Below are 23,124 nucleotides of genomic sequence, written 5' to 3'. Positions count from 1 at the left end.
CATACTTTCACTTGTGGACACTCTCAACATTGATCACATAACTGAATAAACAAATACCACTTTCTCTACACTCTCTTGTTGGATGACAAACACCATTCATTGTGTAGGGCTACAAGAGCACCTCAATGCCGGAGTTAACAAGCTCCACAACATTCGATGTTCATATTTAAATAACCTTAGAGTGCATGATAGACCAACGCAATTATACCGAGTACTAACATAGCATGCACCTGTCAACATCAGCTATGAAAGGGGGAATAGATCACATCAATACTATCATAGTAATAGTTAACTTCATAATCTACAAGAGATCACAATCATAACATACGCCAAGTACTACATGATGCACACACTGTCCACATTACATCATGAAGGAGGAATAGACTACTTTAATAACATCACTAGAGTAGCACATAGATGATATTCAACTAGATCACAAAGCTCATGATCACATAAAGATCACATGGGAGAGAGAGCTGAACCACATAGCTACGGTAGAGCCCTCGGCCCAGGGAGAACTACTCCCTCCTCATCATGGGAGACAGCGATGGCGATGGAGATGGCGGTGGTGTCGATGGAGATGACTCCGAGGGCAATTCCCCGTCCCGGCAGGGTGCCGGAACAAAGACTTCTGTCCCCCGAATTGGAGTTTCGCGATGGCGGCGGCTCTGGAAGGTTTTCGGGTGTTTCATCAATCCGTGTCGAGGATTTAGGTCAGGGGGCATCTTATAGGCGAAGAGGCGGAGTCGGAGGGGCCACGGGGCCTCCCCACAATAGGGGGCCGCCCCCCCCTTGGGCCGCGCCGCCCTGTGGGGTGGGGCCCCCCTGGCTCCCCTCTGGTCCCCCTTTTGCTTTCTGGAAGGTCCCGGGAAAAATAAGATGTTGAGCATTGATTTCGTCCGATTCCGAGAATATTTCCTTTGTAGGATTTCGAAACCAAAAACAGCAGAAAACAGGAACCGGCACTTCGGCATCTCGTTAATAGGTTAGTTCCGGAAAATGCATAAAAACGATATAAAGTGTGAACAAAACATGTAGGTATTGTCATAAAACAAGCATGGAACATAAGAAATTATAGATACGTTTGAGACGTATCACGCACTCATAACCTTTTCCAACAAATTGTCCATACTTAGAAATTACAACTTTATTGGACTCAAAACCCAACTTAAAAACATCTCGACATAAAAGCGATCCGCTAACGAGATTCTTATTGATGGAGGGAACGTGCTGCACATTCTTCGATCTGGATGGTCATTCCCGAAGTAAACTTCAGATTTACCGTACCAACACCATGAACAGAAAGCACGTGAGCCATTTCTCATCAAGCACGGAGCAAGTCCTTGCGACCCGATAAGAAGAAAACATGGAAACATCGGAACATACATGTGTATTGGCACCGTATCAATCCACCAATCAGGAGAGTTACATACTGAAAGGATCGTAGGAGAAATACCGTACCCATCGTCCTTCATCTTAGTATCGCCAGAAATAACAACATTAGCGGTCTTGCCATCGTTCCCACGCTTATCATAACGATTAGGGCAATTAGGAGCCCAATGGTCAGGCTCACCACAGGCGTGTTAAGCCCCTTTCTTCTTATCCGTCTTCTTCTTGAAGTTGGTTGAGTGTGAGGCCTTGTTCTTGCCATCAAACTTGCATTTCCCTTCATATTTGTTCTTGTTCTTGAACTTGTACGTGGGATTGAAAGTTTTCTCGTACCACATTTGCACTAGAACCTCCCTCAAAATCTCGAGCACGTGTGTCCTTTGCTCTCGCCTTTTCTTACACATGTAGAGACCCAGTGAGACCCGAAACGGAAAACTCTTGTCTCTTATATTTCAGAGAAGTAGCAAAGTTCCTCCATGAAGGAGGAAGCTTGGCAACAATCCCACCGGCCACAAACTTGTCCGGTAAGGTACACTTAAACTGCTCAAGTTTTTTGGCAAGTGACTATATCTCATGAGCTTGCTCAACAACGGAGCGCTCACCAGTCATCTTGTAGTCATAGTGTTGCTCCATGACATACAATTCAGTGCCAGCACCCGAGAACCCAAATTTGGCCTCGAGTGCATTCCACGCATCCTTACCATGCTCAAAAGTCATGTACGGATCAACAATATTGTCCACAAGAATACTGTAGAGAGCCGCCTTAAACATGGCATCGACTTTCTTGCAAGATTCCTCCTGTGTAGGAGAAAGATCACCCTCAGGTTTGCCAAGAAGGGTGCTATCGCAGTTCAGGTTTTGAAACCAGAGAACTTCCCTCGTGCGCCACCTCATATAGTGTGAACCATCAAAGAGAGGCGGCCTAGTAGCAGCGGTTATGCCACTTGAATTCATTTGCCTATAATCCGAACTAAATCTTGACAAATCATGACTACAGAAATAGCAGATGAACTAATCATGCATATCAACAAAGTAGATGAACGAGATAGCATCTCGACAAGATAAACCTATGGCATCTACTCCAAATAGAAGTACTAGAAACTATAGCAAAATCTGAAACAAGGAGGACAGAAACACATACCATCAAGAATTGGCGGCAGCGATAGCGGCGGTGTTGGCGGCATCCTGGTTGTTGTCGCCCATGTTGAGGTTGCCGAAGAGGTTGACGATGTCCGGGAAGAAGTCTTCGTTCGGGAACTCATCATCAGACGATGTCGTGTTGCTAGTAGTCGCGCTCCCGAAAAACATGATTGCCCCTCACCCGTACAGGTCTACGAGAGGCTGGGTTCCGGAGGCATATTGTCCCGCCACTCGGTGCACGCCGAAGGACGGGATGTGGAAGACGAAGGCGGCGGCGCAATGAAATGGAAAGAGGCGTTCGCATATGGTGTCTCGTGATAGGGTTTTTGCCCGCGCTTATATATATATTGCGGTTCGGGAAGATTGTGGGGCGCAGCCCACATACGAGTCCACGATCCAGAAAGACCGGAACGAAATGGCTACGATAAGCTCGGCTCGGCGAGATTCCCGCAACCCGCGCCACGCCGCGGGCGGCGGAGGAAGAGGAGTGCGCGAGGGCTCTCTCTTCTCACTCACTTACTAGGACTAGAACAGCCCATCTTATATACCACTCCAACTCTCTCCCAACTAGCAATGTGGGACTAAACTCTAGTCCCACCCCTTGGCATTACCACATGGACCAAAAGAATTTCAGAATTTGTATTGGAACATGGACTAAGGCCTAAGGCAAAATTCCAGCAATTATCTCTAAAGACAAAGGTTCTAAAATACACACTCACAGAAAAAGAAACCCAACTGGAGAGGAACGCTAGACCAGCTAGCAACGCTAATATGGCACTCGTACCAATCCTCGTGGGGTGCACTAACACGCTCAGCAGCATGTGGTACAACGTATCGCCTGAAGGCGATATCGGATGGGCCGGTGCATTTGTTCGCTCGCTAAAAGAAGTAGTATTGTTTTATTACAACATCCGAGCTCTAGGCTACTCGTTGCAACTCCGGTCCACTATTGCCGAGACCCAAGTTCAAACCCAAGTGACCACTATTTGTGATTATTTTTCTCAATCTAAACAAAAAAAAATGAATTTCAACAAAATTAGATTTTGAGCAAAGTTAAATTTAACCAAAAATTCGAATCTAAATAAAATTTTATTATGAGCAAATTTAAGTTGAAACAAAAAATTGAACTAAGCAAAATTTGGTTTTGTGCATATTTTAAACCTGAGAAAATTTTGATTTTTGAGGAAATTGTAGAACCAAAATTATTTTAATTTTTTTTCACAAAATTAAAATTTTCTTTTATCTGAAATTTGCTCGAAATTGAAAGTTGCTGCAATTTAGAAAAATTATTCGAATTTGAAAAAGGAAAAGGCTGAAAAAACAGAAAAACTCAATCTGAACACTAGTGACTACTATTTGTGATCATTTAGTGAATCTGAACAAATTCGAACCTGACCAAAATTAGATTTCGAGCAAATTTAAATTTAAATAAAAATTCGAATTTTATTATTATGAGAAATTATAAATTGAAACAAATTTTGAATCTAACAAAAATTTGATTTTGAGAGAATTTTAAACCTGACCAAAATTTGACACTTGAGCAAATTTCAAAACCGAACAAATATTTCAAATTTGCACAAAATTAAAATTTGCTCTAATTTGAAAGTTGCTCGAATTTGAAAGTTGCTCCATTTTAAAATTTGTTTAAATTTGAAATACTGAAAAGGCAGTAAAAGAAAAACTGAAAACTAAATTCAAACCTAGTGACCATTAGTGACCATTAGTTGTGAAAAATTTAGATCTTGAGCAAATTTAAATTTAAACAAAAAATTTAATATAAACAAAATTGATTATGAGCAAATTTAAATTGAAATAAAATTTCGATTAAGCAAAATTTGATTTTGAACGTATTTAAACCTAAGAAAATTTTATTTATTGAGCAAATTTGAAAACCGAACGATTTTTTTTTTGAATTTGCACGAAATTAATTTTGCGCTAATTTGAAATTAACTTGAATTTAAATTTGCTCGAATTTGAAACTTGCTCTAATTTAAAATTTGCTCGAATTTGAAAAAGGAAATGTAGAAAAACTAAATCTCAACCCTAGTGACCACTATTTGTGATCATTTTTCTGAATCTAGACAAAAATTCAAATCTGGACAATTAAATTTTAGGCAAATTTAAATGTAAAAAATTGAATCTAAAAGAATTCGATTATGAGCAAATTTAAATTAATACAAAATTTTGAATCTAAGCAAAATTTGATTTTGAGAAAGTTTTAAACCTTGGCAAAATTTGATTTTTGAGAAAATTTCAAAATCGAACAAAAATTTTAAATTTGCACAAAATTAAATTTTGCTCTAATTCAAATTTGAAAGTTGCTCCAATTTAAAATTTGCTTAAATTTAAAAAAGGAAAAGGCAATAAAAGGTAAGGCGGAAAAAGGAAAAGCAGAAAAACTAAATGTGAACCCTAATGACCACTATTTGTGATCATTTTTTCTGAATCTGAAAAATATTAGATTTTGAGCAAATTTAAATTTAAACAAAACTTTTGATCTAAACAAAATTTTATTATAAGCAAATTTAAACTGAAACAAAATTTTGAATATAAGCAAAATTTTATTTCCAGAAATTTTAGACCTGAATTTTTTTGTTTTTTATGCAAATTGTAGAACCAAACAAAAATTAAAAATTAAAGTTTGATCAAATTTGAAAGTTGCTTCAATTTAAAATTTGCTCGAATTTGAAAAAGGAAAAGGCAGAAATACTAGAAAAATAATCCGAAAAAGTAAAAAACCCAAAAAATAGAAAAAACTAATCGACAAAAAACCGACTGGACCTGAAACAGAACCAAAGAAAAAAAAACGAGAAAAAAAGAAAAAAACAAAACTGAACTAGATGGGCCGCGGGCCGCTCGCTCTCGCACGTGGGCGAGCATTAATCCGCCCCGCAATTGGGCGATGTATAGGTTTTGCCATCCTCGTGCGGCCGCGTACACTAGCGTTGGCCTAGTTAGCGGGCTACATTAGCATGTCGTGATCACAACGATTTAAATTTTGGTGGGGCAGTAAAGAAGGGGAACGTAAGACCGCATGTGTCTCGTCTCTCATGGGAGGAGATGACGAAACCTAAAAACATGGCAGGAGTAGGTTTTCGAGATACTGAACTTGTTAACCTCGCCCTTCTTGCCCGCCAAGCTTGGCGGATTCTCCAGGATTCTACAACATTGAGCGCTCGGATTATCAAAGCAGTTTATCATCCAAACGTTAATTTTCTAGATGCTTAATTGGGTAATCACCCTTCACAGATATGGCATGCATTGATAGAAGAGAGGGAGGTTTTTACACAGGGTCTCATTTCCCGCATTGGTGATGGAACATCTAATCGTATTTGGATTCAAAACTGGCTACCACGTGATCAATCAATGAGACCAATTGCTTGCCTAGCGGCTGATCCTCCAATGCTGGTAAGTGAGCTGATCGACTCTACATCTGCATCCTGGGATATGGAGAAGTTAAACAAATTCTTTGTACGAGTGGATATAGACACAATCAAGAGTATTCCGTTATGTACTCGGACTGTTGGAGACTTTTGGGCTTGGAATTTTGAAAAGCGAGGCTTCTTCACGGTATGATCTACATATCGCATGCTTCTGGATACTAAAGTGAGAAGGGAAGCTTGGCTAGATGGACGTTCAACCAACTCGGACAGCTCGCGAGATACAAAGTGTTGGACGAAAATGTGGAAGGTAGATGTCCCCTCAAAAATAAAAGTCTTTCTATGGTGGTTAGCCAAGCAATCTTTACCTACAACAGATTTGTTGCATCATCCTATATGTCAATTACACATGTTTGAACTTTGTGTGGAGTCGCTGACTCATGGCGCCATTCGCTGATGGAATGTGTGATGGCCAGAAGTGTGTGGGCTCTAGGAGATGAGGAGGTGATCGAGCATATGTTTGCAACTACGGAACTGCAAAAAACTAGATATTCACCATGATGGACTCCCTACAGCGGCACAATTTTGTTAAAGTTCTAGTCACCCTTTGGGCGATCAAGACGGTGAGGCGAAAAGCCATTCATGAGAGGATTTTTCAGAGTCCATTATCAACACATTTTTTTTGTACGGAGTTTTCTTAATGACTTAGCCTTGGTCACAAAGCCGAAGCCACCTTCTGCTCATCCAACACCACTGTCAACTTCACCTCGATGGATTCCTCCTCCAGACGATCTAGTTAAAGCAAATGTAGATGAGGCGGTCTCGCGTAACAATGGAGAAGGTTCGGCAACTGTTATTTTCAGAGACATAGAAGGACACTATTTGGGATCTTCAGCTATTGTCTTCCTGGAAGTTACGGATCCACCATCGCTGCAAACACTAGCCTGCCGCGAGGCTCTCTCTTTGGCGGCTGATTTATCCATACAAAGAGTATGTGTTGCATCTGATTGCAAGCAAGTTGTTAATGATATTGCTGCTGATTCCGGAGGCGTTTATGCACCGATTATCAAAGAGATCTTAGTACATCATTTAGAGTTTGAAAAATCAACCTTTAATAATGAAGGAAGGAAATCAAACTCGTAAGCTCATAGCTTAGCTGGTCATGCTCTTTCTTTAGGCCTGGGGTGCCACATGGAACCCCATGATATTTTGTTTTTTTTTTTCTTTTGCGTAGAATGATATTTTGTAATTCCTGTTGTTTTGGCCTTTGATCAATATAAAACGAGCAAGTTATCCTAAAAAAAGGTCGTGATCACATCGTACATAGTTTACTTTGAACCGTGCGTGCAGGCTTTCACATGCCGGTGCTGCTCGACACAGAGGTCGCGTGCTTCTTGGCGTCTTCGATCCTACACAAAGTTGTCCCCTCTCCTTCGTGTGTAGCGCATACCATCATGACAACTTTTATCTTCTTATTTTTAGTTGGGTAAATAATAAAAACACTTATCCATAGTACTTGTTTTCAAGATTAAGCCCCAATTGTTTTTTTCAAATTGTCATCAAAATTCAAAAAAAACAAGGCGAACCTTTTTTTTGATGGATTTTTTTTCGATGGAAAGGCGAACCTTACCTCTACCTCTTGTTTTTCCCTCGTTAATCTTTCCCGTGATGGATAAATCTAGTCGACGAACGATGGCCACTTGGCCGCATCGTCTGTTACCTCCTCTTCAAGGAAGCCGCGTGAGCTCCGGCCAGATGTGTGCCAGCCACCGCCGTCAACCCTCCCCCTGGCATGCCCCGCCCGCCACCGAAGGAGCTCTAACCCTCCCCCCACTATGGCCGCCGCCGAGGGAGCCCCGACCCCCTCCCTCTATAACCACTAATCCACTATCCGGCGAGCTCCAACCTTCCCCCCCCCCTGGGCCGGCGTCTAGTGAGCTTCGACAACCGCCAACTAAGGGAAGGGCTTCGAAGAAATTAGGACACATGTCTTCACGGAGACACGGTCAACGGCATCATGTTTCTTGGTCAAGTTCTTCCCGCACGGAAGGGCGATGGCCAGCTTGCCACTGTCGAGCTGTGAGAGGTGACTAGGTGAGCATAGCTCTATGGCGACACTGCCAATTTCAGAGCCAGCGGTTTAGAAAATAATTCCCACACGCGATTTATCTTTAATCGTTCTGCAAAAAAAAAATTGCGCCTTAAGAAACGGATGGGTATATAATAACACCGAATACCCCATCGATGCAGATATCACAGTCCATACAAACAGTGCATACAAACAAACTAAGCTGGGCAGTGGCCATTCTTTTTGGTTTCTTCCAGAAGACGCGGATGCTGAAGAGTATTATAGAATTTAGAAGGAAGCGTAAGCACAGGGTAAAAGGTCAACGTACGCCAAACCAATGTAAACGTACGTCGAGTCGTCGACGACGATGGCGTTGTTTACAAAAATATAACACTAGACGATGGCGACGTACGGGATTGGATGAAAACCTCTCGCGGTCAAATGCGTCGCGCCCGTTCATTGCTCAGACGACGTCGCTGCTAGTACTATATCTGCAGTATATGTGTACCTGGTCCTTGGTATGGAATTGGACTTTGTATACACGTACACAGATACTATATATACGTACGTGCGTGAGTGCGTCACATGCTTGTCAGGTCGATGTAACATCCTGGCAATACAATACATACGTGCAACCAACACGAGAGATGAAGCCTTCATCACGAAGGTTCCAACTTCCTAGCTCCAAAAGGCAACACGGAGAGGAAGAAAACTAAGTAGAAAAGACACGGACCGAAAACTGGTCTGGTCGCCGCACCATGCACGCAGCACGCGGGCGCAGGGGTGGTGCCGTGGTGGTCTAGCTACTGGGCTACCTGGGGGGGTGGGGGCTGAGCTAAGCTAGCGCGCTCGTGCCGATCGAAAACGCAGGTTTCGATCGAAGCCTGAGCTAAGCTAGAGCACTCCGCACTCGTGCCGGCCGCCGCGCGCTTTCAGACGATGTAAATACTGTTGTGACCTAGTCGTAACGTGACAGCGTAGCTACTCTCGCCTTTAATTCGCAAAAAAAAAAAGCTACCCTCGCCTTTGCGTGCAGCTTATGCCATCGGTTTGGCCACTTTTTTACCTTACTGATTTAGTTGGGTTAAAACAACACGCCCCAGCTACATCTGTTACCTGTCAAGTTGTTCTAAAACAAATTTTCATCTAATTAGACCGTGTTTGGTGCTAGAGTTTTTATGGGTAGCAATGGATTAATCCTCAAAGGGGTTGGATGAATTCCATACCTTTACCCAATCTCTTTCAATCCCCAATCCCCAATCCACCATAAAAATGATAACCTGAAAATATGAGAATCATCCATCAGGCAGCTGACCTCTTATGTGTGGTGCCATGCACTCTTCTTGCGTTTGATCCTGAGATACTCCTTCGCCTTTTGGACTTTGACGCCCCGCCCCCTCCCCTGAAGTCTTCTCCATCAGGAGGCAAACAATCTCCTGCCAAGCAAGTTGCATGCATTAGGACTGGTTGACATGTTAGTTTGTTGTAACGGTTTTCGTCAGGTTTTTCCTTAATGGATACTCTCCTTTTCTTAATTAATAATTGGGACAAAACTATTCCCGTTTCGATCCTCAATACACTAAATTAGTGTATTATATTTAGGATCAAAAAAATACACTAAGATTAAGATTCGCAGTAAAGTAGGAACAAAATTGAAGATTAAATAAGTCCAACATACTAGAGCCAACATGCTTGGAAGTGACAATCCCCACAAATAGCCTAGTACTACCAACCAAGGCCTTAAATAATTTTCGCTTCCGAGCCTGCCGGAGGGTATCGAACTGGCATATTTTGAGCCTTCCAAGTACTACCAAAAAATAAAGACATATTTTGAAATATGATATGCACGTTCAAAGTTCCTCTCTGAAATATTAATGTGTCCATGTTAAAATGACTTAGTAGTACTGATGCAACCAGAGTGAGTCAATCTTCATTCTTACACATTCCCATAATTCATTATGTTGACAGGGATATCTTTTATTCGAGGGTACGCCAAATTGGCGTACTAAATCTTTATAGAAGGAAGCATAATTCATTTACAAGACACCAAGCAACATTGCGAACAATGCGCCGGCCCACCCCATACAAACACGTAGAGACCTACTCTCGCGGCATCAGTTGTCTCCCTCCTACTCTCGCAAGTTTCCACAGGTTGAACTCCTCGGCGATCCTCCTAAGCAGTTCCGTCGTGTTGCATTGCTCAGCCGTGTTTCCGAAAACCCTAGCGTTCCGTTGCTTTCACAAACGCCTGGCCGTGAGCAACACCAACGTATCAAAGCTCTTTCTGTCCTTCTTGCACACCAGACTTCGCGCCGCGTCCCACCATGGCTCCAAACGGCTATCTCTCCCGGGCTCCACAATGTTCAGACCTGCAACAGTTAAGCACCCAAACCACGCTTGGCGAGCATAAGGGCATTGCATGATGATATGATCGACGATGTCCTCCTCTTGTAAGCAAACCGCACAAGGATCGACATTCTCCTGGAGCCCATGTCGTTGTCGCCGATCGAGGTCCAGAGGCGATACCTCAAAGCTAGCCATGCAAAGATCTTACCTTTAGGTGGGGCAAAGGATTTCCGGATCGACTCGTACATGTTGAACTCCATCGTTCCCTGGCAAAGCAGACGGTAGGTATCCTTGGCGGAGTATGCTCCCGAAGCTGATCCGGTCCAGGAGGAGGAGTCCAGGACTTGGTTGTTCCTGGGCACCGCCGCGATCTCCTCCCATAACATAACACATTGCGCACAGCCCTCAATCGATAGGTCCATGTCGATGTCAGACAGCCAATCATTCTCCATCAGCGCCTCTGCGACGAGTCTGCTGTTCTTCCTTCTCGTGGAAACTGTCGAGAACACCAAAGGGGCATGTTGACAGGGATATCAAAGAGCAATTTTCATCTTATACCGAACAAACGGCAATATAATGGCACTAATCGCTTTCGAACAAACGCAAGCTGCCTATTATTTCTTCTTCCGGTGCATGGGCAGATGCGATCAGACAATAACAAGCAACACTTGAGATGCGTAAGCGCATGCTAAATGTCAACGCTCGATGTGGCTATGAACGTGACTTGCAGGGTTGGATTAGATTATCCCTCGACCGACATCCAATTGAGGAGAACAAATGCACTGCACTGACCCCGTTGCTCACAAAGTCAGAAGCTACGTGTCCACGGTGTGATATGAGAATGTGACGTTGCAAAAATATGATAAAATGCAAGTTCTTTTTTATGTAAAAAAATAAAATGCAAGCATGTGTATGCATTGCATCATGCACATGTACACACCAAACTTGTTTGGATTTTGCTCTTGCTATATACATTACTCTATGTACATCACATGCGTGTGTGAGATTGTAATTACTCTATGGCTGCTAAGTTCTGTTCTAACAGCTTCCAACTTGTGACAAAATTAAACCTATCTGATCACCATGACACATGTACACATCACACGGGCGGGGAAAAGCCAAAACGATCCTATCTATCATCCTACCAAAGATTGAAAACACACCGAGCTTCGGTACGGCCGCATGGAGAGCGTCCACGGACCGGTACGGCGTGACGCGTACGTGTTGCCATTGCGTGCACCGGCCGGCCTGGTGATCGGTCGGGTAGCTAGCCGCCGTGCACGATGCCGGCACCGGGAGCTCTCTTCGCGACGGCGGAGGCGCCGAACCCGCCACCGCCGACCCGCGGAGGGAGGCCGGCGCCGACGCCGCCGGCAGCTTTCCTCGTGACGGCGGAGGCGCCGAACCCGCCGCCGCCGCCAACGCGCGGCGGGAGGCCCGCAACAACACCGCCGGCCACCGCGGCGCTGCGGGTCCTCCGCACGGCCAGCGGCGGGAGCCCCACGCTCCCGGCGTCGGTGCCGAACTCTAACGGCGCGTCCTCGTCGATCCGCCCGACCGCCACGCTGCGGCTCCTGGCCTGCACGGTCGCCGCGGGCATGCCCCGTTCGCGCTCCCGCTCCTGCTCCTGCTGCCGCTGCGACATGGCGCGCACGAGCTCGTTGACGTCGTCGTCCCCGCCCCGCCGCGTCGACCGGGAGCTGAAGGTGGCCGCCTGCTGCATGCGCGCGCCGCCGTACCCGGCGCGGCCCCCGGCGCCGCCGTACTGCGTGGGCATGGCGCCCGCGCACGCCGACATCTTGCGCACGTACGAGTCGCACGCCCGCGACAGCGCCCGCACCGGCGCGCCCAGCCACCGCCCCAGCTTGCTCTTCCCGCAGCCGCCGCCGCCCTCTCCCTGCTCCTTCTCCTGCTTCATCCTGATTGATCCGATCCGACGCGTTTCCGTGTGATCAGTGTGTGTGCGCTCGCGCGCGGGTCAATGGAGACAAGCTAGGGAATTTTGGCGATGGGTGAGTAGATGATGATTGTCTTATAGAAAAGGGGCCGGAGAGCGAGACGAGCTTGATCGCTTCGTGGAAGGTATAGTCACCGAGCTGGTCTGAAACTTTGAACCAGTCCAGTAGTGGCACCCACCGATCATTGTTTTTGGCGAGTAAGGCGCTCACACGCCCATAGTCAAATCAAATTGGGGATAGGAAATGTTCAGAGAGACTATACATATACTAATATACAAATGTGGTGAGTACGAATAGTTGTATAGCTAGATTTCGTCAAAGTCGCGCGCTATTTGCTCGAGGTTTTAACACGGTATGGCAGATGAGCTGCGTCCATGTTATAGCTAGGGCTACTTGGTACTAGTTGGATTGGGCTCCATCTCACTACAGGAAACGGAGGTTTCGGTGACGGCTAAATAGGCTCGACAAAAGGCCAAATACACTCGGCAAACTCATATACTCACTCGGCATAGGTAAACCACCTCGTTGAGACGTTGACATACACAAAACGCTCCGCAAATATCCATGTATCGAGCGTATAGCGTGGCCCTCGGCAAATACCACGACGAGGACACGCTCGACATACACGCTATATGCCGAGTGTGGTAATTTTTGCGAGGGTTCCGCTCGGCATAGGCGAGGCCATCGGCAACAACGACGTTTCCTATCTCTGTAACAAATGAATATGAAACTGATGGCTAAATAAACACTCAAACGTTTACCATGTGTGCATGGGTTAATTTGTTTGTAATCCTCTTAGCAGTACTTTACTACTAGGTTTCTTCTTGTGTAGAGAACCTGAAACCGGCCGGCATTCAGATTTCTACCAACAATCAAACCGTGGGTGACCAATCGTGCATATCATATCTGTCTGTCTCATCTGGACAAGGAAAAACCAGGAAAGCGTCTGAGAGCCTTGTCGTTTTTCCAACCCTTTTCTTGAGCACTTTAAACGATAGCCGGATTGAGCAAATCTATTTGCATACTCCTGAGACTGAGAGGACCTTAAGTCTACTACTTTACTGAACACTTGAGGCTAGCTTTTACTTGCTTACCAAATGAGCTGCCAAATGACCATCCTTACCTAGGATCCAATCATCCAAACAGGCATGACCTGACTAAAGAATCGAGAGCTGCTCAGTTCTGCGTAATGTTGTTGTAACTTGGATAGTTGTACTCATTCGTCCGAGATGATTGCTGATGTAGAGCACAGGAGGAGAGGAAATGCAAATGATTCTTAGAAAGAAAATTAGACCACACAAAATCTGATTCTTAGAAGGAAATTAGACAACACAAAAGAACTCAGTGCGACCTTAATGTGTGTGTATCAGTATAGCTGTTGAATTTAATGACAAATCTTTGTGCAGTCCAATCAAACTGGAGAAAGAAATGTTCAACTATACATATATTCTAATATACAATATGATGCGTACGAATAATCCTGTTCCGAGCTAGATTTCGTCGAAGTGAGCGCAATTTGTTCTAGTGGACACGTGATCGGTGAAGGTATCTCCATGATACTGTGGGACAGTGTTTGCACTTGGTACTTGGTAGTAGTGTTGGATCGGGCTTCAGCCATGTAAAAAGTGAGTATAAAAGCGATAGCAGAATTAACACTCAAACGTTTAACATGTATCTGCAGGTTAATTTATAACTTTCCTCGGAGTAGTAGTTAGGAAAAACTACAAACGGAGGCCGAACTACATATAACCTTTTATTTTCAAAAAATTGAAAATCACAATTTTAAGTTTCGAAAAAATCTGAAAAAAGATCCTAGATGTAGACAATGATGAAATCCACAAACGTGCAAAACCTCAATGTGACATTCTTTGCATTGTAGACTACACAAAAATGACAAAATCTGACAGGTTTTATAGTTTTGAAATATGCACTATTCACTATTCTCAGATCCACACATTTTGTCATTTTTGTGTAGCCTAAACTATTAAGAATTTCACATTGAGATTTTACATGTTTGTAGATACCATCATTGGCTACATCCAGGATTTAATTTTAGAATTTTTTGAAACTTCAAAATATGATTTTGATTTTTCCAAAATAAAGAGCTACATGTAGCTCGGCCTCCATTTATCCACTATTGTTACTTTGTTAGTCTACTATGTATATTTCCTTTTACAATAGATAAACATGAAGATGTGATGAAAACAATGAAACAACAATCGAAGCGTGGCTGGCTGACCGGTTGTTCTATGTCCCGTCCCATCCGGGCAAGGAATCCAAGGTTCAGAGTCTTATCTTTCAAGGTGAAAATTCAAGGGCAGGTCTTAATTGGTTGTGCCTGGCAATATTCTTGTTGAAGACATTGTTTTGAGAGAGATGACTTTCTTCAGGGTGAAAACGTAAGATCTATGATCGGGCGATGACAGCATTTGTGCACTGTTTCCTTCTTGGAGGCGTCAGTTATGGAGAAGCTGAGCTTCTGGTGTTGTCTTGGTGGTGTCAGTGTTGCTGTTTTAAGTTATGGATCTCTATAGCGGGCTCTTTCTTTTATGTGTTTTTTTTTAGCTGTGTGCATCCTTTATGTTATTAGGACATGATGTTGTTGCAAATGCTGAGTGTAATTGGTATCTCAATGTGATATTATTATATGCTCTTTATCGAAAAAACGTTTAACACACCTGTGTAGCTAGGTATATTATGGGTTATTTTGTATCCTTTTCAGTAGTAGTAGCCTATAAGATTTCTTGTAGTGTACACACCCTGAAACTGAGAAGCAAAATTCCACCGAAAATCAAACCGTTGCTGGCAATTGTGCATGTCGTGTCTCGTCGCAACTTGGAAAAACAGAAAAGCGTGGGAGGCTTGCCGTTTTCCGAAACATTTCCGAGCACTTTAGACGATAGCTAGCAGGATCGAGCAATGTTGTGTGCACTCCTGAACTAACCTGAGCTTTTACTATTATGGTAACAAATAATATTATATATGAGCATGATTGGACTAGCTGTTCGTGGAAATGGGTAGAAAAAGTGAGAGCTAGCACAGTCTAGGACATCACATACAGATATATGGGTAGAATTCGTGGAAATCTGATCTGGGATTCTGGACGTCGTTGGAGGTTGAAGATGGTAAGCACAGAGGCTGATCAACGCTACGGGAAAACTGCCATTTGCCGTGCGACAAATCGCACGGCAAAGGACCCTATATGTCCGGTAAAGGCTTGGCCGCTGCGTAGACGCACGACAAAGACCGCCCGGTAAAGATTCCGATGGCAACGCCACCATTGCTGTGCGCATCGCCACTTTGCACGGCAAAGGCCTTTGCCGTGCGTGCGCTGGGCTGCCGTGCGCTTTGCCGTGCGCGCTGCCTTTGCCGTGCGTGCACTGCGCCGGAGCACTGAAATTCCACCAAATCTTGCATGTGGACCTATGATATGTGTGAAAGTGTGGTGAAAGATGTAATGGTGCAAAAGTAGCTTTCCGGTGTGACCTTCCTCACATTTGGGCGATAACACTTAGCAGATTTTCCGAAGCGCGGATTGCTCCGAAACCCTGATATATGTGGAGGATGAACATGGAGAATAATTTTGTATTGCACATTATCTTAAGTAACACTAATAAATAGTCATTAAAAAGTAAAACTAATTTAAAAAATATAAGTATTATATAAAATAAAATAGAAAGAAAAAGAAATAAAATGTATATTGGCGCACGGCAAAGAAAGGAACGCACGTCAAAGACCCCTTTGCCGTGCAACTTGTTTGTCCACACGGCAAAGGGCGAGCCACGGCAACGCCCAGGGCCTTTGCCGTGCGGCGTGGGACTTTGCCGTCAATGTTTTTTTGCCGTGCGATTTCTTTGGACTTTGTCATGCGCCACTGCTGACTTTGTCGTGCATGGATTCATTGCCGTGCGCTTCTCTCAGACATTGCCGTACGAAGTGTCGTTGTCGTGCGTTCTGCTTGCTGCGCACGACAAAGATTTCTTTGCAGTGCAGCGGCGCGCGGCAATGATTTGCGACACGGCAATGACGTTTTTTCCCGTAGTGCAAGTTGTACAGATATGGCCCAGAAGACCGGCAAAGTCGTGTCTAAGGCCGTATTTAGCTCAAGCACTTCCACTTTTTCAGCCAACGCCAAGTGCAAACTACTCTAAAACAAAAAGGCGACAACGGGAAATGCACTTTGGCTCATAGGAGCATTTACTCTTATTATGTGAATCCATATTTTGAAGTGTCAAAAAAAATTAAACTAAATTTTTACATGTACATCTAGACATTTTATGTTGGTACATAAATTTTCAAAAAGAGAAAAAAAATTATGTGGCTCATGTAAAAAAGACAAATTTTGATGCTGTAACACGACTACGTACACAATATTTTTTTGTCTTTTTGTACACACCACACAAAATGTTGCTTTTCTACGAAAACTTGTATACGAACATATAATGTCACGATGTACACCAAAAAAATTATTTCATTTTTTTTGACATTTTTAAAATTAATATTTAATTATTTTGTATAATAGGAGCATTTGCTCCTATGAGCCAAAATGCCACCTCCAAGTGCAACCGCTTTATTGGATCATTAAGCCAGAAGCTACCAGTGTTGGAGGTGAAAACTCTCTTCGCAGGATGATACCTTTCAAAGTTGGACGTACTTGAACTAGTTAGTAATGATCCCTTTTTAGTTTTTTAATGTATCTGGTTCAAAAACATAATTTCCATAAGAATTAGGTGTACTTTTTTGGGGAGAGAGTGCATAAAAGTGAGTGTTACATCTGTTCGTAAATATAAGAAAATAGGGGGTTTAATATAAACTCACAAAACGTCACATACTTACTAAAAGGGGGAGTACTATTTTCACTTGTTGTCTGACATTCACCTTTTAAGTTTTTGGGTCTACCAATACATGAAACCTAGGAATTCGTGTTCCAAAGAAGCCGAGGAAAGAATGGGAGGGATCCAATTTTCTCCTATGGATGGTAGATTGTGTATGAGTCGCAGTTGTTTGATAATGTTCATACCCACATTTTTTTGATCGTAGTGGCAAAATGATTTTTTGAACACATTGATCACAGATGAACGGGTGTCACTCACTGATCTACGAATAAAACCATTAGAAACTTGGCCATATGCCTACGGATCTTTATTGGGGTCGGGGGGGGGGGGGGCATTGGTCCCCTATCCGTGTGAAGTTTTGGAGTGTTTACATGAGGTGGGTAAAATGATACTTTTTTTTGGAATGTCATAGACGCTGAAGGGTGACCCATCGTATGCCTTCCTTGACATGTGCAAGCATCATCGTTTCTTGAATTGTTATGCTAGACTATTATATTTCTTGCTTTGCCAGTTAGCTAACTTTCTAGCCGACTACATGATCATTTTAAATCTAATCACGAATCATCAATACATTACCACCTTGACATGTACTCCCTCCGTTCTGAAATGTAAGACGTTGGGAGTTTTACGTTCGACTTATTTTGCACTACGTAAATTTTGGAGTTTCCCGTTTTGCCCCTCCGTGGTGTCGCGCACGGACACGTTCCGCACTCGCTGCCCTTGCCATTCCCCACTCTCCTCGCTCCCACACTCTCCTCCCCTTGCCCCTCTCGCGCCCCGCCGCCGACGTCTTCCTCTCGCGCACCGCCGCCGCCACTGTCCTCCTCTCGCGCACCGCCGCAGCCACCGTCCACCAATTCCTTTATCCTCGTCACCCCGATTCCTCTCGCCCCCCACCCGCGCCAGAGACTCGAGGTCAAAGCTCGCATCTTTTGTGCCGGTGACGTGCCGCTGGGCGACGAGGCGCTAGATCTTCATCCGCCACCGACGTGCTTTTGGGCGAGGAGGCCTGATGTCTACGTGTGCTTCTATTCTTGTAGACAGTGTTGGGCCTCCAAGAGCAGAGGTTTGTAGAACAACAGCAAGTTTCCCTTAAGTGGATCACCCAAGGTTTATCGAACTCAGGGAGGAAGAGGTCAAAGATATCCCTCTCAAGCAACCCTGCAATCACGATACAAGAAGTCTCTTGTGTCCCCAACACACCTAATACACTTGTCGGATGTATAGGTGCACTAGTTCGGCGAAGAGATAGTGAAATACAAGTGGTATGAATGAATATGAGCAGTAGTAACGGCGCGTGAAAAGTGCTTGCTGGCGTGCGGTTGATGGTAGTAATATTGCAGGAAGTAAAGATGCAGTAAAACGATAAACAAGCGATGATTGCGGTATTTGGAAACAAGGCCTAGGGATCATACTTTCACTAGTGGACACTCTCAACATTGATCACATAAATAAATAAGTTCTCTTCCTTTGTGCTACATATACTCTTGTTTGATAATGAACACCATTCGTTGTGTAGGGCTACAAGAGCAGCTCAATGCCGGAGTTAACAAGCTCCACAACATTCGGCATTCATATTTAAGTAACCTTTAGAGCATAATAGATCTTTGCAATTTAAACCGAGTACTAACATAGCATACACACTTGTCACCTTTACACTATGAAGGGGGAATAAATCACATCAATACTATCATAGTAATAATTAACTCCATAACCTACAAGAGATTATGATCATAACCTACGCCAAGAACTACACGATGCACACACTCGTCACCATTACACCGTGAAGGAGGAATAGACTACTTTAATAACATCACAAGAGTAGCACATAGACTAATAGTGATACAAAGCTCATATGAATCTCAATCATGTAAGGCAGCTCATGAGATCATTGTATTGAAGTACATAGGAGAGAGATTAACCACATAGCTACCGGTACAGCCCTTAGCCTCGATGGAGAACTACTCCCTCCTCATGGGAGACAACAGCGTTGATGAAGATGGCAGTGGTGTTGATGGAGAAGCCTTCCGGGGGCACTCCCCGTCCCGGCGGCGTGCCGGAACAGAGACTCCTGTCCCCCAGATCTTGGCTTCGCGATGGCGGCGGCTCTGGAAGGTTTCTCGTACCGTGGCTTTTCCGTATCGAAGATTTAGGTCAGGGACCTTTATATAGGCGAAGAGGCGGAGTCGGAGGGGATACGGAGCCGCCACACAATAGGGTGGCGCGGGCCCTAGCCTGGCCGCGCCAGCCCCATGTGTGGGCCCCCTATGGCTCTCCTCTGGTGGCTCTCGGGTGTTCTGGAAGCTTCGTGGAATTCTAAGATGCTGGGCGTTGATTTCGTCTGATTCCGAGAATATTTCCTTACTAGGATTTCTGAAACCAAAAACAGCAGAAAACAACAACTGGCCCTTCGGCATCTCGTCAATAGGTTAGTTCCGGAAAACCATCAAAACGATATAAAGTGTGAACAAAACATGTAGGTATTGTCATAAAACTAGCATGGAACATAAGAAATTATAGATACGTTTGAGACGTATCAAGCATCCCCAAGCTTAGTTCCTACTCGCCCTCGAGTAGGTAAACGATAAAAAGAATAATTTCTGTAGTGACATGCTACTTACATAATCTTGATCATACTATTGTAAAGCATATGAGATGAATGCAGCGATTCGAAGCAATGATGAAGACAATGAGTAAACAAATGAATCATATAGCAAAGACTTTTCATGAATAATACTTTCAAGACAAGCATCAATAGGACTTGCATAAGAGTTACTCATAAAGCAATAGATTCAAAGTAGAAGGTATTGAAGCAACACAAAGGATGATTAAGTTTCAGCAATTGCTTTCAACTTGTAACATATATATCTCATGGATAGTTGTCAACATAAAGCAATATAACAAGTGCAATAGGTAAACATGTAAGAATCAATGCACACAGTTGACACAAGTGTTTGCTTCTAAGATAGAAATAAGTAGGTAAACTGACTCAACATAAAGTAAAAGAATGGCCCTTCGCAGAGGGAATCATGGATTACTATTTTTGTGCTAGAGATTTTATTTTGAAAACATAGAAGTAATTTTGTCAACGGTAGTAATAAAGCATATGCGTTATGTATAAGATATCCTATAAGTTGCAAGCCTCATGCATAGAATACTAATAGTGCCCGCACCTTGTCCTAATTAGTTTGGATTAACACGGATTATCATTGCATAACATATGTTTCAACCAAGTGTCACAAAGGGGTACCTCTATACCGCCTGTACAAAGGTCTAAGGAGAAAGTTCGCATTGAATTTCTCGCTTTTGATTATTCTCAACTTAGACATCCATACCGAGACAACATAGACAACAGATAATGGACTCCTCTTTAATGCATAAGCATTCAACAACAGTTAATATTCTCATAAGAGATTGAGGATTTATTGTCCAAACTGGAACTTCCACCATGATTCATGGCTTTAGTTAGCGGCCCAATGTTCTTCTCTAACAATATGCATACTCAAACCATTTGATCATGAAAATCGCCCTTACTTCAGACAAGATGAACATGCATAGAAACTCACATGATATTCAACAAAGGTAAAAGTTAATGGCGTCCCCAGAAACATGGTTACCGCTCAACAAGCAACTTATAAGAAATAAGATACATAGCAACATATTCAATACCACAATAGTTTTTAAGGCTATTTTCCCATGAGCTATGTATTGCAAAGTCAAAGAATATAATTTTAAAGGTAGCACTCAAGTAATATACTTTGGAATGGAAGAGAAATACCATGTAGTAGGTAGGTATGGTGGACACAAATGGCATAGTTTTTGGCTCAAGGATTTGGATGCACGAGAAGAATTCCTCTCAATACAATCCTAGGCTAGCAAGGTTGTTTGAAGCAAACTCAAGTATAAAATGGTACAACAAGACTCACATATAAACATATTGTAAGCATTATAAGACTTTACATCGTCTCCTTGTTGTTCAAACACCTCAACCAGAAAATATCTAGACTTAGAGACCAATCATGCAAACCAAATTTTAACAAGCTCTATGTAGTTCTTCATTAATAGGTGCAAAGTACATGATGCAAGAGCTTAAACATGATCTATATGAGCACAACAATTGCCAAGTATCAAATTATTCAAGACATTATACCAATTACCACATGAAGCATTTCCTGTTTCCAACCAAATAGCAATGAACAAAGCAGTTTCAACCTTCGCCATGAATCATTAAGAGTAAAGCTAAGAACACATGTGTTCATATGCAACAGCGGAGCGTGTCTCTCTCCCACACAAAGAATGCTAGGATCCGACTTTATTCAAACGAAAACAAAAATAAAAGCAAACAGACGCTCCAAGCAAAGCACATAAGATGTGACTGAATAAAAATATAGTTTCACTAGAGGTGACTCGATAAGTTGTCGATGAAGAAAGGGATGCCTTGGGCATCCCCAAGCTTAGATGCTTGAGTCTTCTTAAAATATGCGAGAGATGAACCACGGGGCATCCCCAAGCTTAGACTTTTCACTCTTCTTGATCATAGTATATCATCCTCCTCTCTTGACCCTTGAAAACTTCCTCCACACCAAACTCAAAACAAACTCATTAGAGGGTTAGTGCATAATCAAAAATTCACATGTTCAGAGGTAACACAATCATTCTTAATACTTCTGGACATTGCCCAAAGCTACTGGAAGTCAATGGAACAAAGAAATCCGTCCAACACAGCAAAAGAGGCAATGCGAAATAAAAGGCAGAATCTGTCAAAACAGAATAGTCCGTAAAGACGGATTTTTTAGAGGCACTGGACTTGCTCAGATGAAAATGCTCAAATTGAATGAAAGTTGCGTACATATCTGAGGATCACGTACGTAAATTGGCAGATTTTTCTGAGTTACCTACAGAGAACCCTGCCCAAATTCGTGACGGACGCAATCTGTTTCTACGCGGTAATCCAAATCTAGTATCAACATTACTATCAAAGACTTTACTTGGCACAACAATGCAATAAAATAAGATAAGGAGAGGTTGCTACAGGTAGTAACAACTTCCAAGAATTGAGCAAGGAGTTTGGGCAAGGTTCACCTAATCAGCAGACGACTGCAGTTTGAGGTAGATTGATATGTAGGGAAAGCTGATAGCATCTTTGAGGATGACGTTTCTCCTCCAGTTTTGCAAGATGCTACAAGAACAAGGATAAAACGATTCCTTCCAAATACACAGTGTGGCAGCTGATAGTTCTAAATCCAGTTCCTGAAGCTAACCCAACCGATGAGAGCCACGATCCTACATTTTGGCCAATAATAGAGTATATCAGGCTGCCTAGATCCCAAATTCCACTAAGCTGAAATCCTTATCATAAACCCGAATCGGTAACTCTCTAGGACTTGAAAACACCACAGATAAGGAACGAGATCAGGGAACCAAACAGCTGAATCTCCAGCTCAGCGAGTAAGATTATCATCATCCAGGAAGGCATCACACGCTTTGAGCACGAAATCTAGGCAGGAAGCCGTCTGCATATCTCCACATTCCCGCAGGGACGGCAAAATCGCACGGAGAGGGGCGCTGAGATCCGAGCTCTGCCGCCGCAAAAGCAGGGAATCAACAGGCCAAGCCAGCCGCAAGCAAACCCGGGAAAAACAAAACGCGTCGAGATCGCTGCGGGGCTCCGATCTTACCGATGGAGGAGCACTTGCTGCCGCCCGCCTCTAGCGCCGGCACGGCGAGGAGTATGAAGGCGAAGGGCAGGAGGCAGCCGAGCGCGACGACGGCCGGGAAGGCGACGGCGCGCAGGTACCAGGCCGCGGTGCCCCCTCCTCCTCCTCCGCCTCCCCCTCCGCCGCGCCGTCCGGCCGCCGCCCCCGGCAGCGCGAGCGGCGGCGGGGGCGGGGGCGGCTGCGGCGCGACGCGCACCTTCATGGAGTCGACGACGCCATTGCTGCTGGAGATGGTGATGCTGCGCATGCTCGGCGAGATCCGCAGCTGCATCCTCCACCTCCCCCGCCGAC

The 23,124-nt window shown here is 43.9% G+C and overlaps 1 protein-coding gene across 1 annotated transcript; it reads left to right on the top strand.

Moving 5' to 3' along the window:
* Positions 1-11,966: 11,966 nt before the first annotated feature.
* Positions 11,967-12,275, top strand: LOC124680944. Its single transcript, XM_047215956.1, has one exon. It carries the CDS (start codon positions 11,967-11,969, stop codon positions 12,273-12,275), a length of 309 nt encoding a protein of 102 aa, XP_047071912.1.
* Positions 12,276-23,124: the final 10,849 nt, after the last annotated feature.

Source organism: Lolium rigidum, unplaced genomic scaffold, assembly GCF_022539505.1.
Source record: "Lolium rigidum isolate FL_2022 unplaced genomic scaffold, APGP_CSIRO_Lrig_0.1 contig_31255_1, whole genome shotgun sequence".
In the NCBI taxonomy this organism is placed as follows: domain Eukaryota; kingdom Viridiplantae; phylum Streptophyta; class Magnoliopsida; order Poales; family Poaceae; genus Lolium; species Lolium rigidum.
This window is presented reverse-complemented; position numbering and strand designations above follow the sequence as displayed.

Bases quoted from the DNA above. Each gene is read 5' to 3' on its own strand.
- LOC124680944 (XM_047215956.1), top strand. From the start codon at position 11,967: ATGGCGCGCACGAGCTCGTTGACGTCGTCGTCCCCGCCCCGCCGCGTC.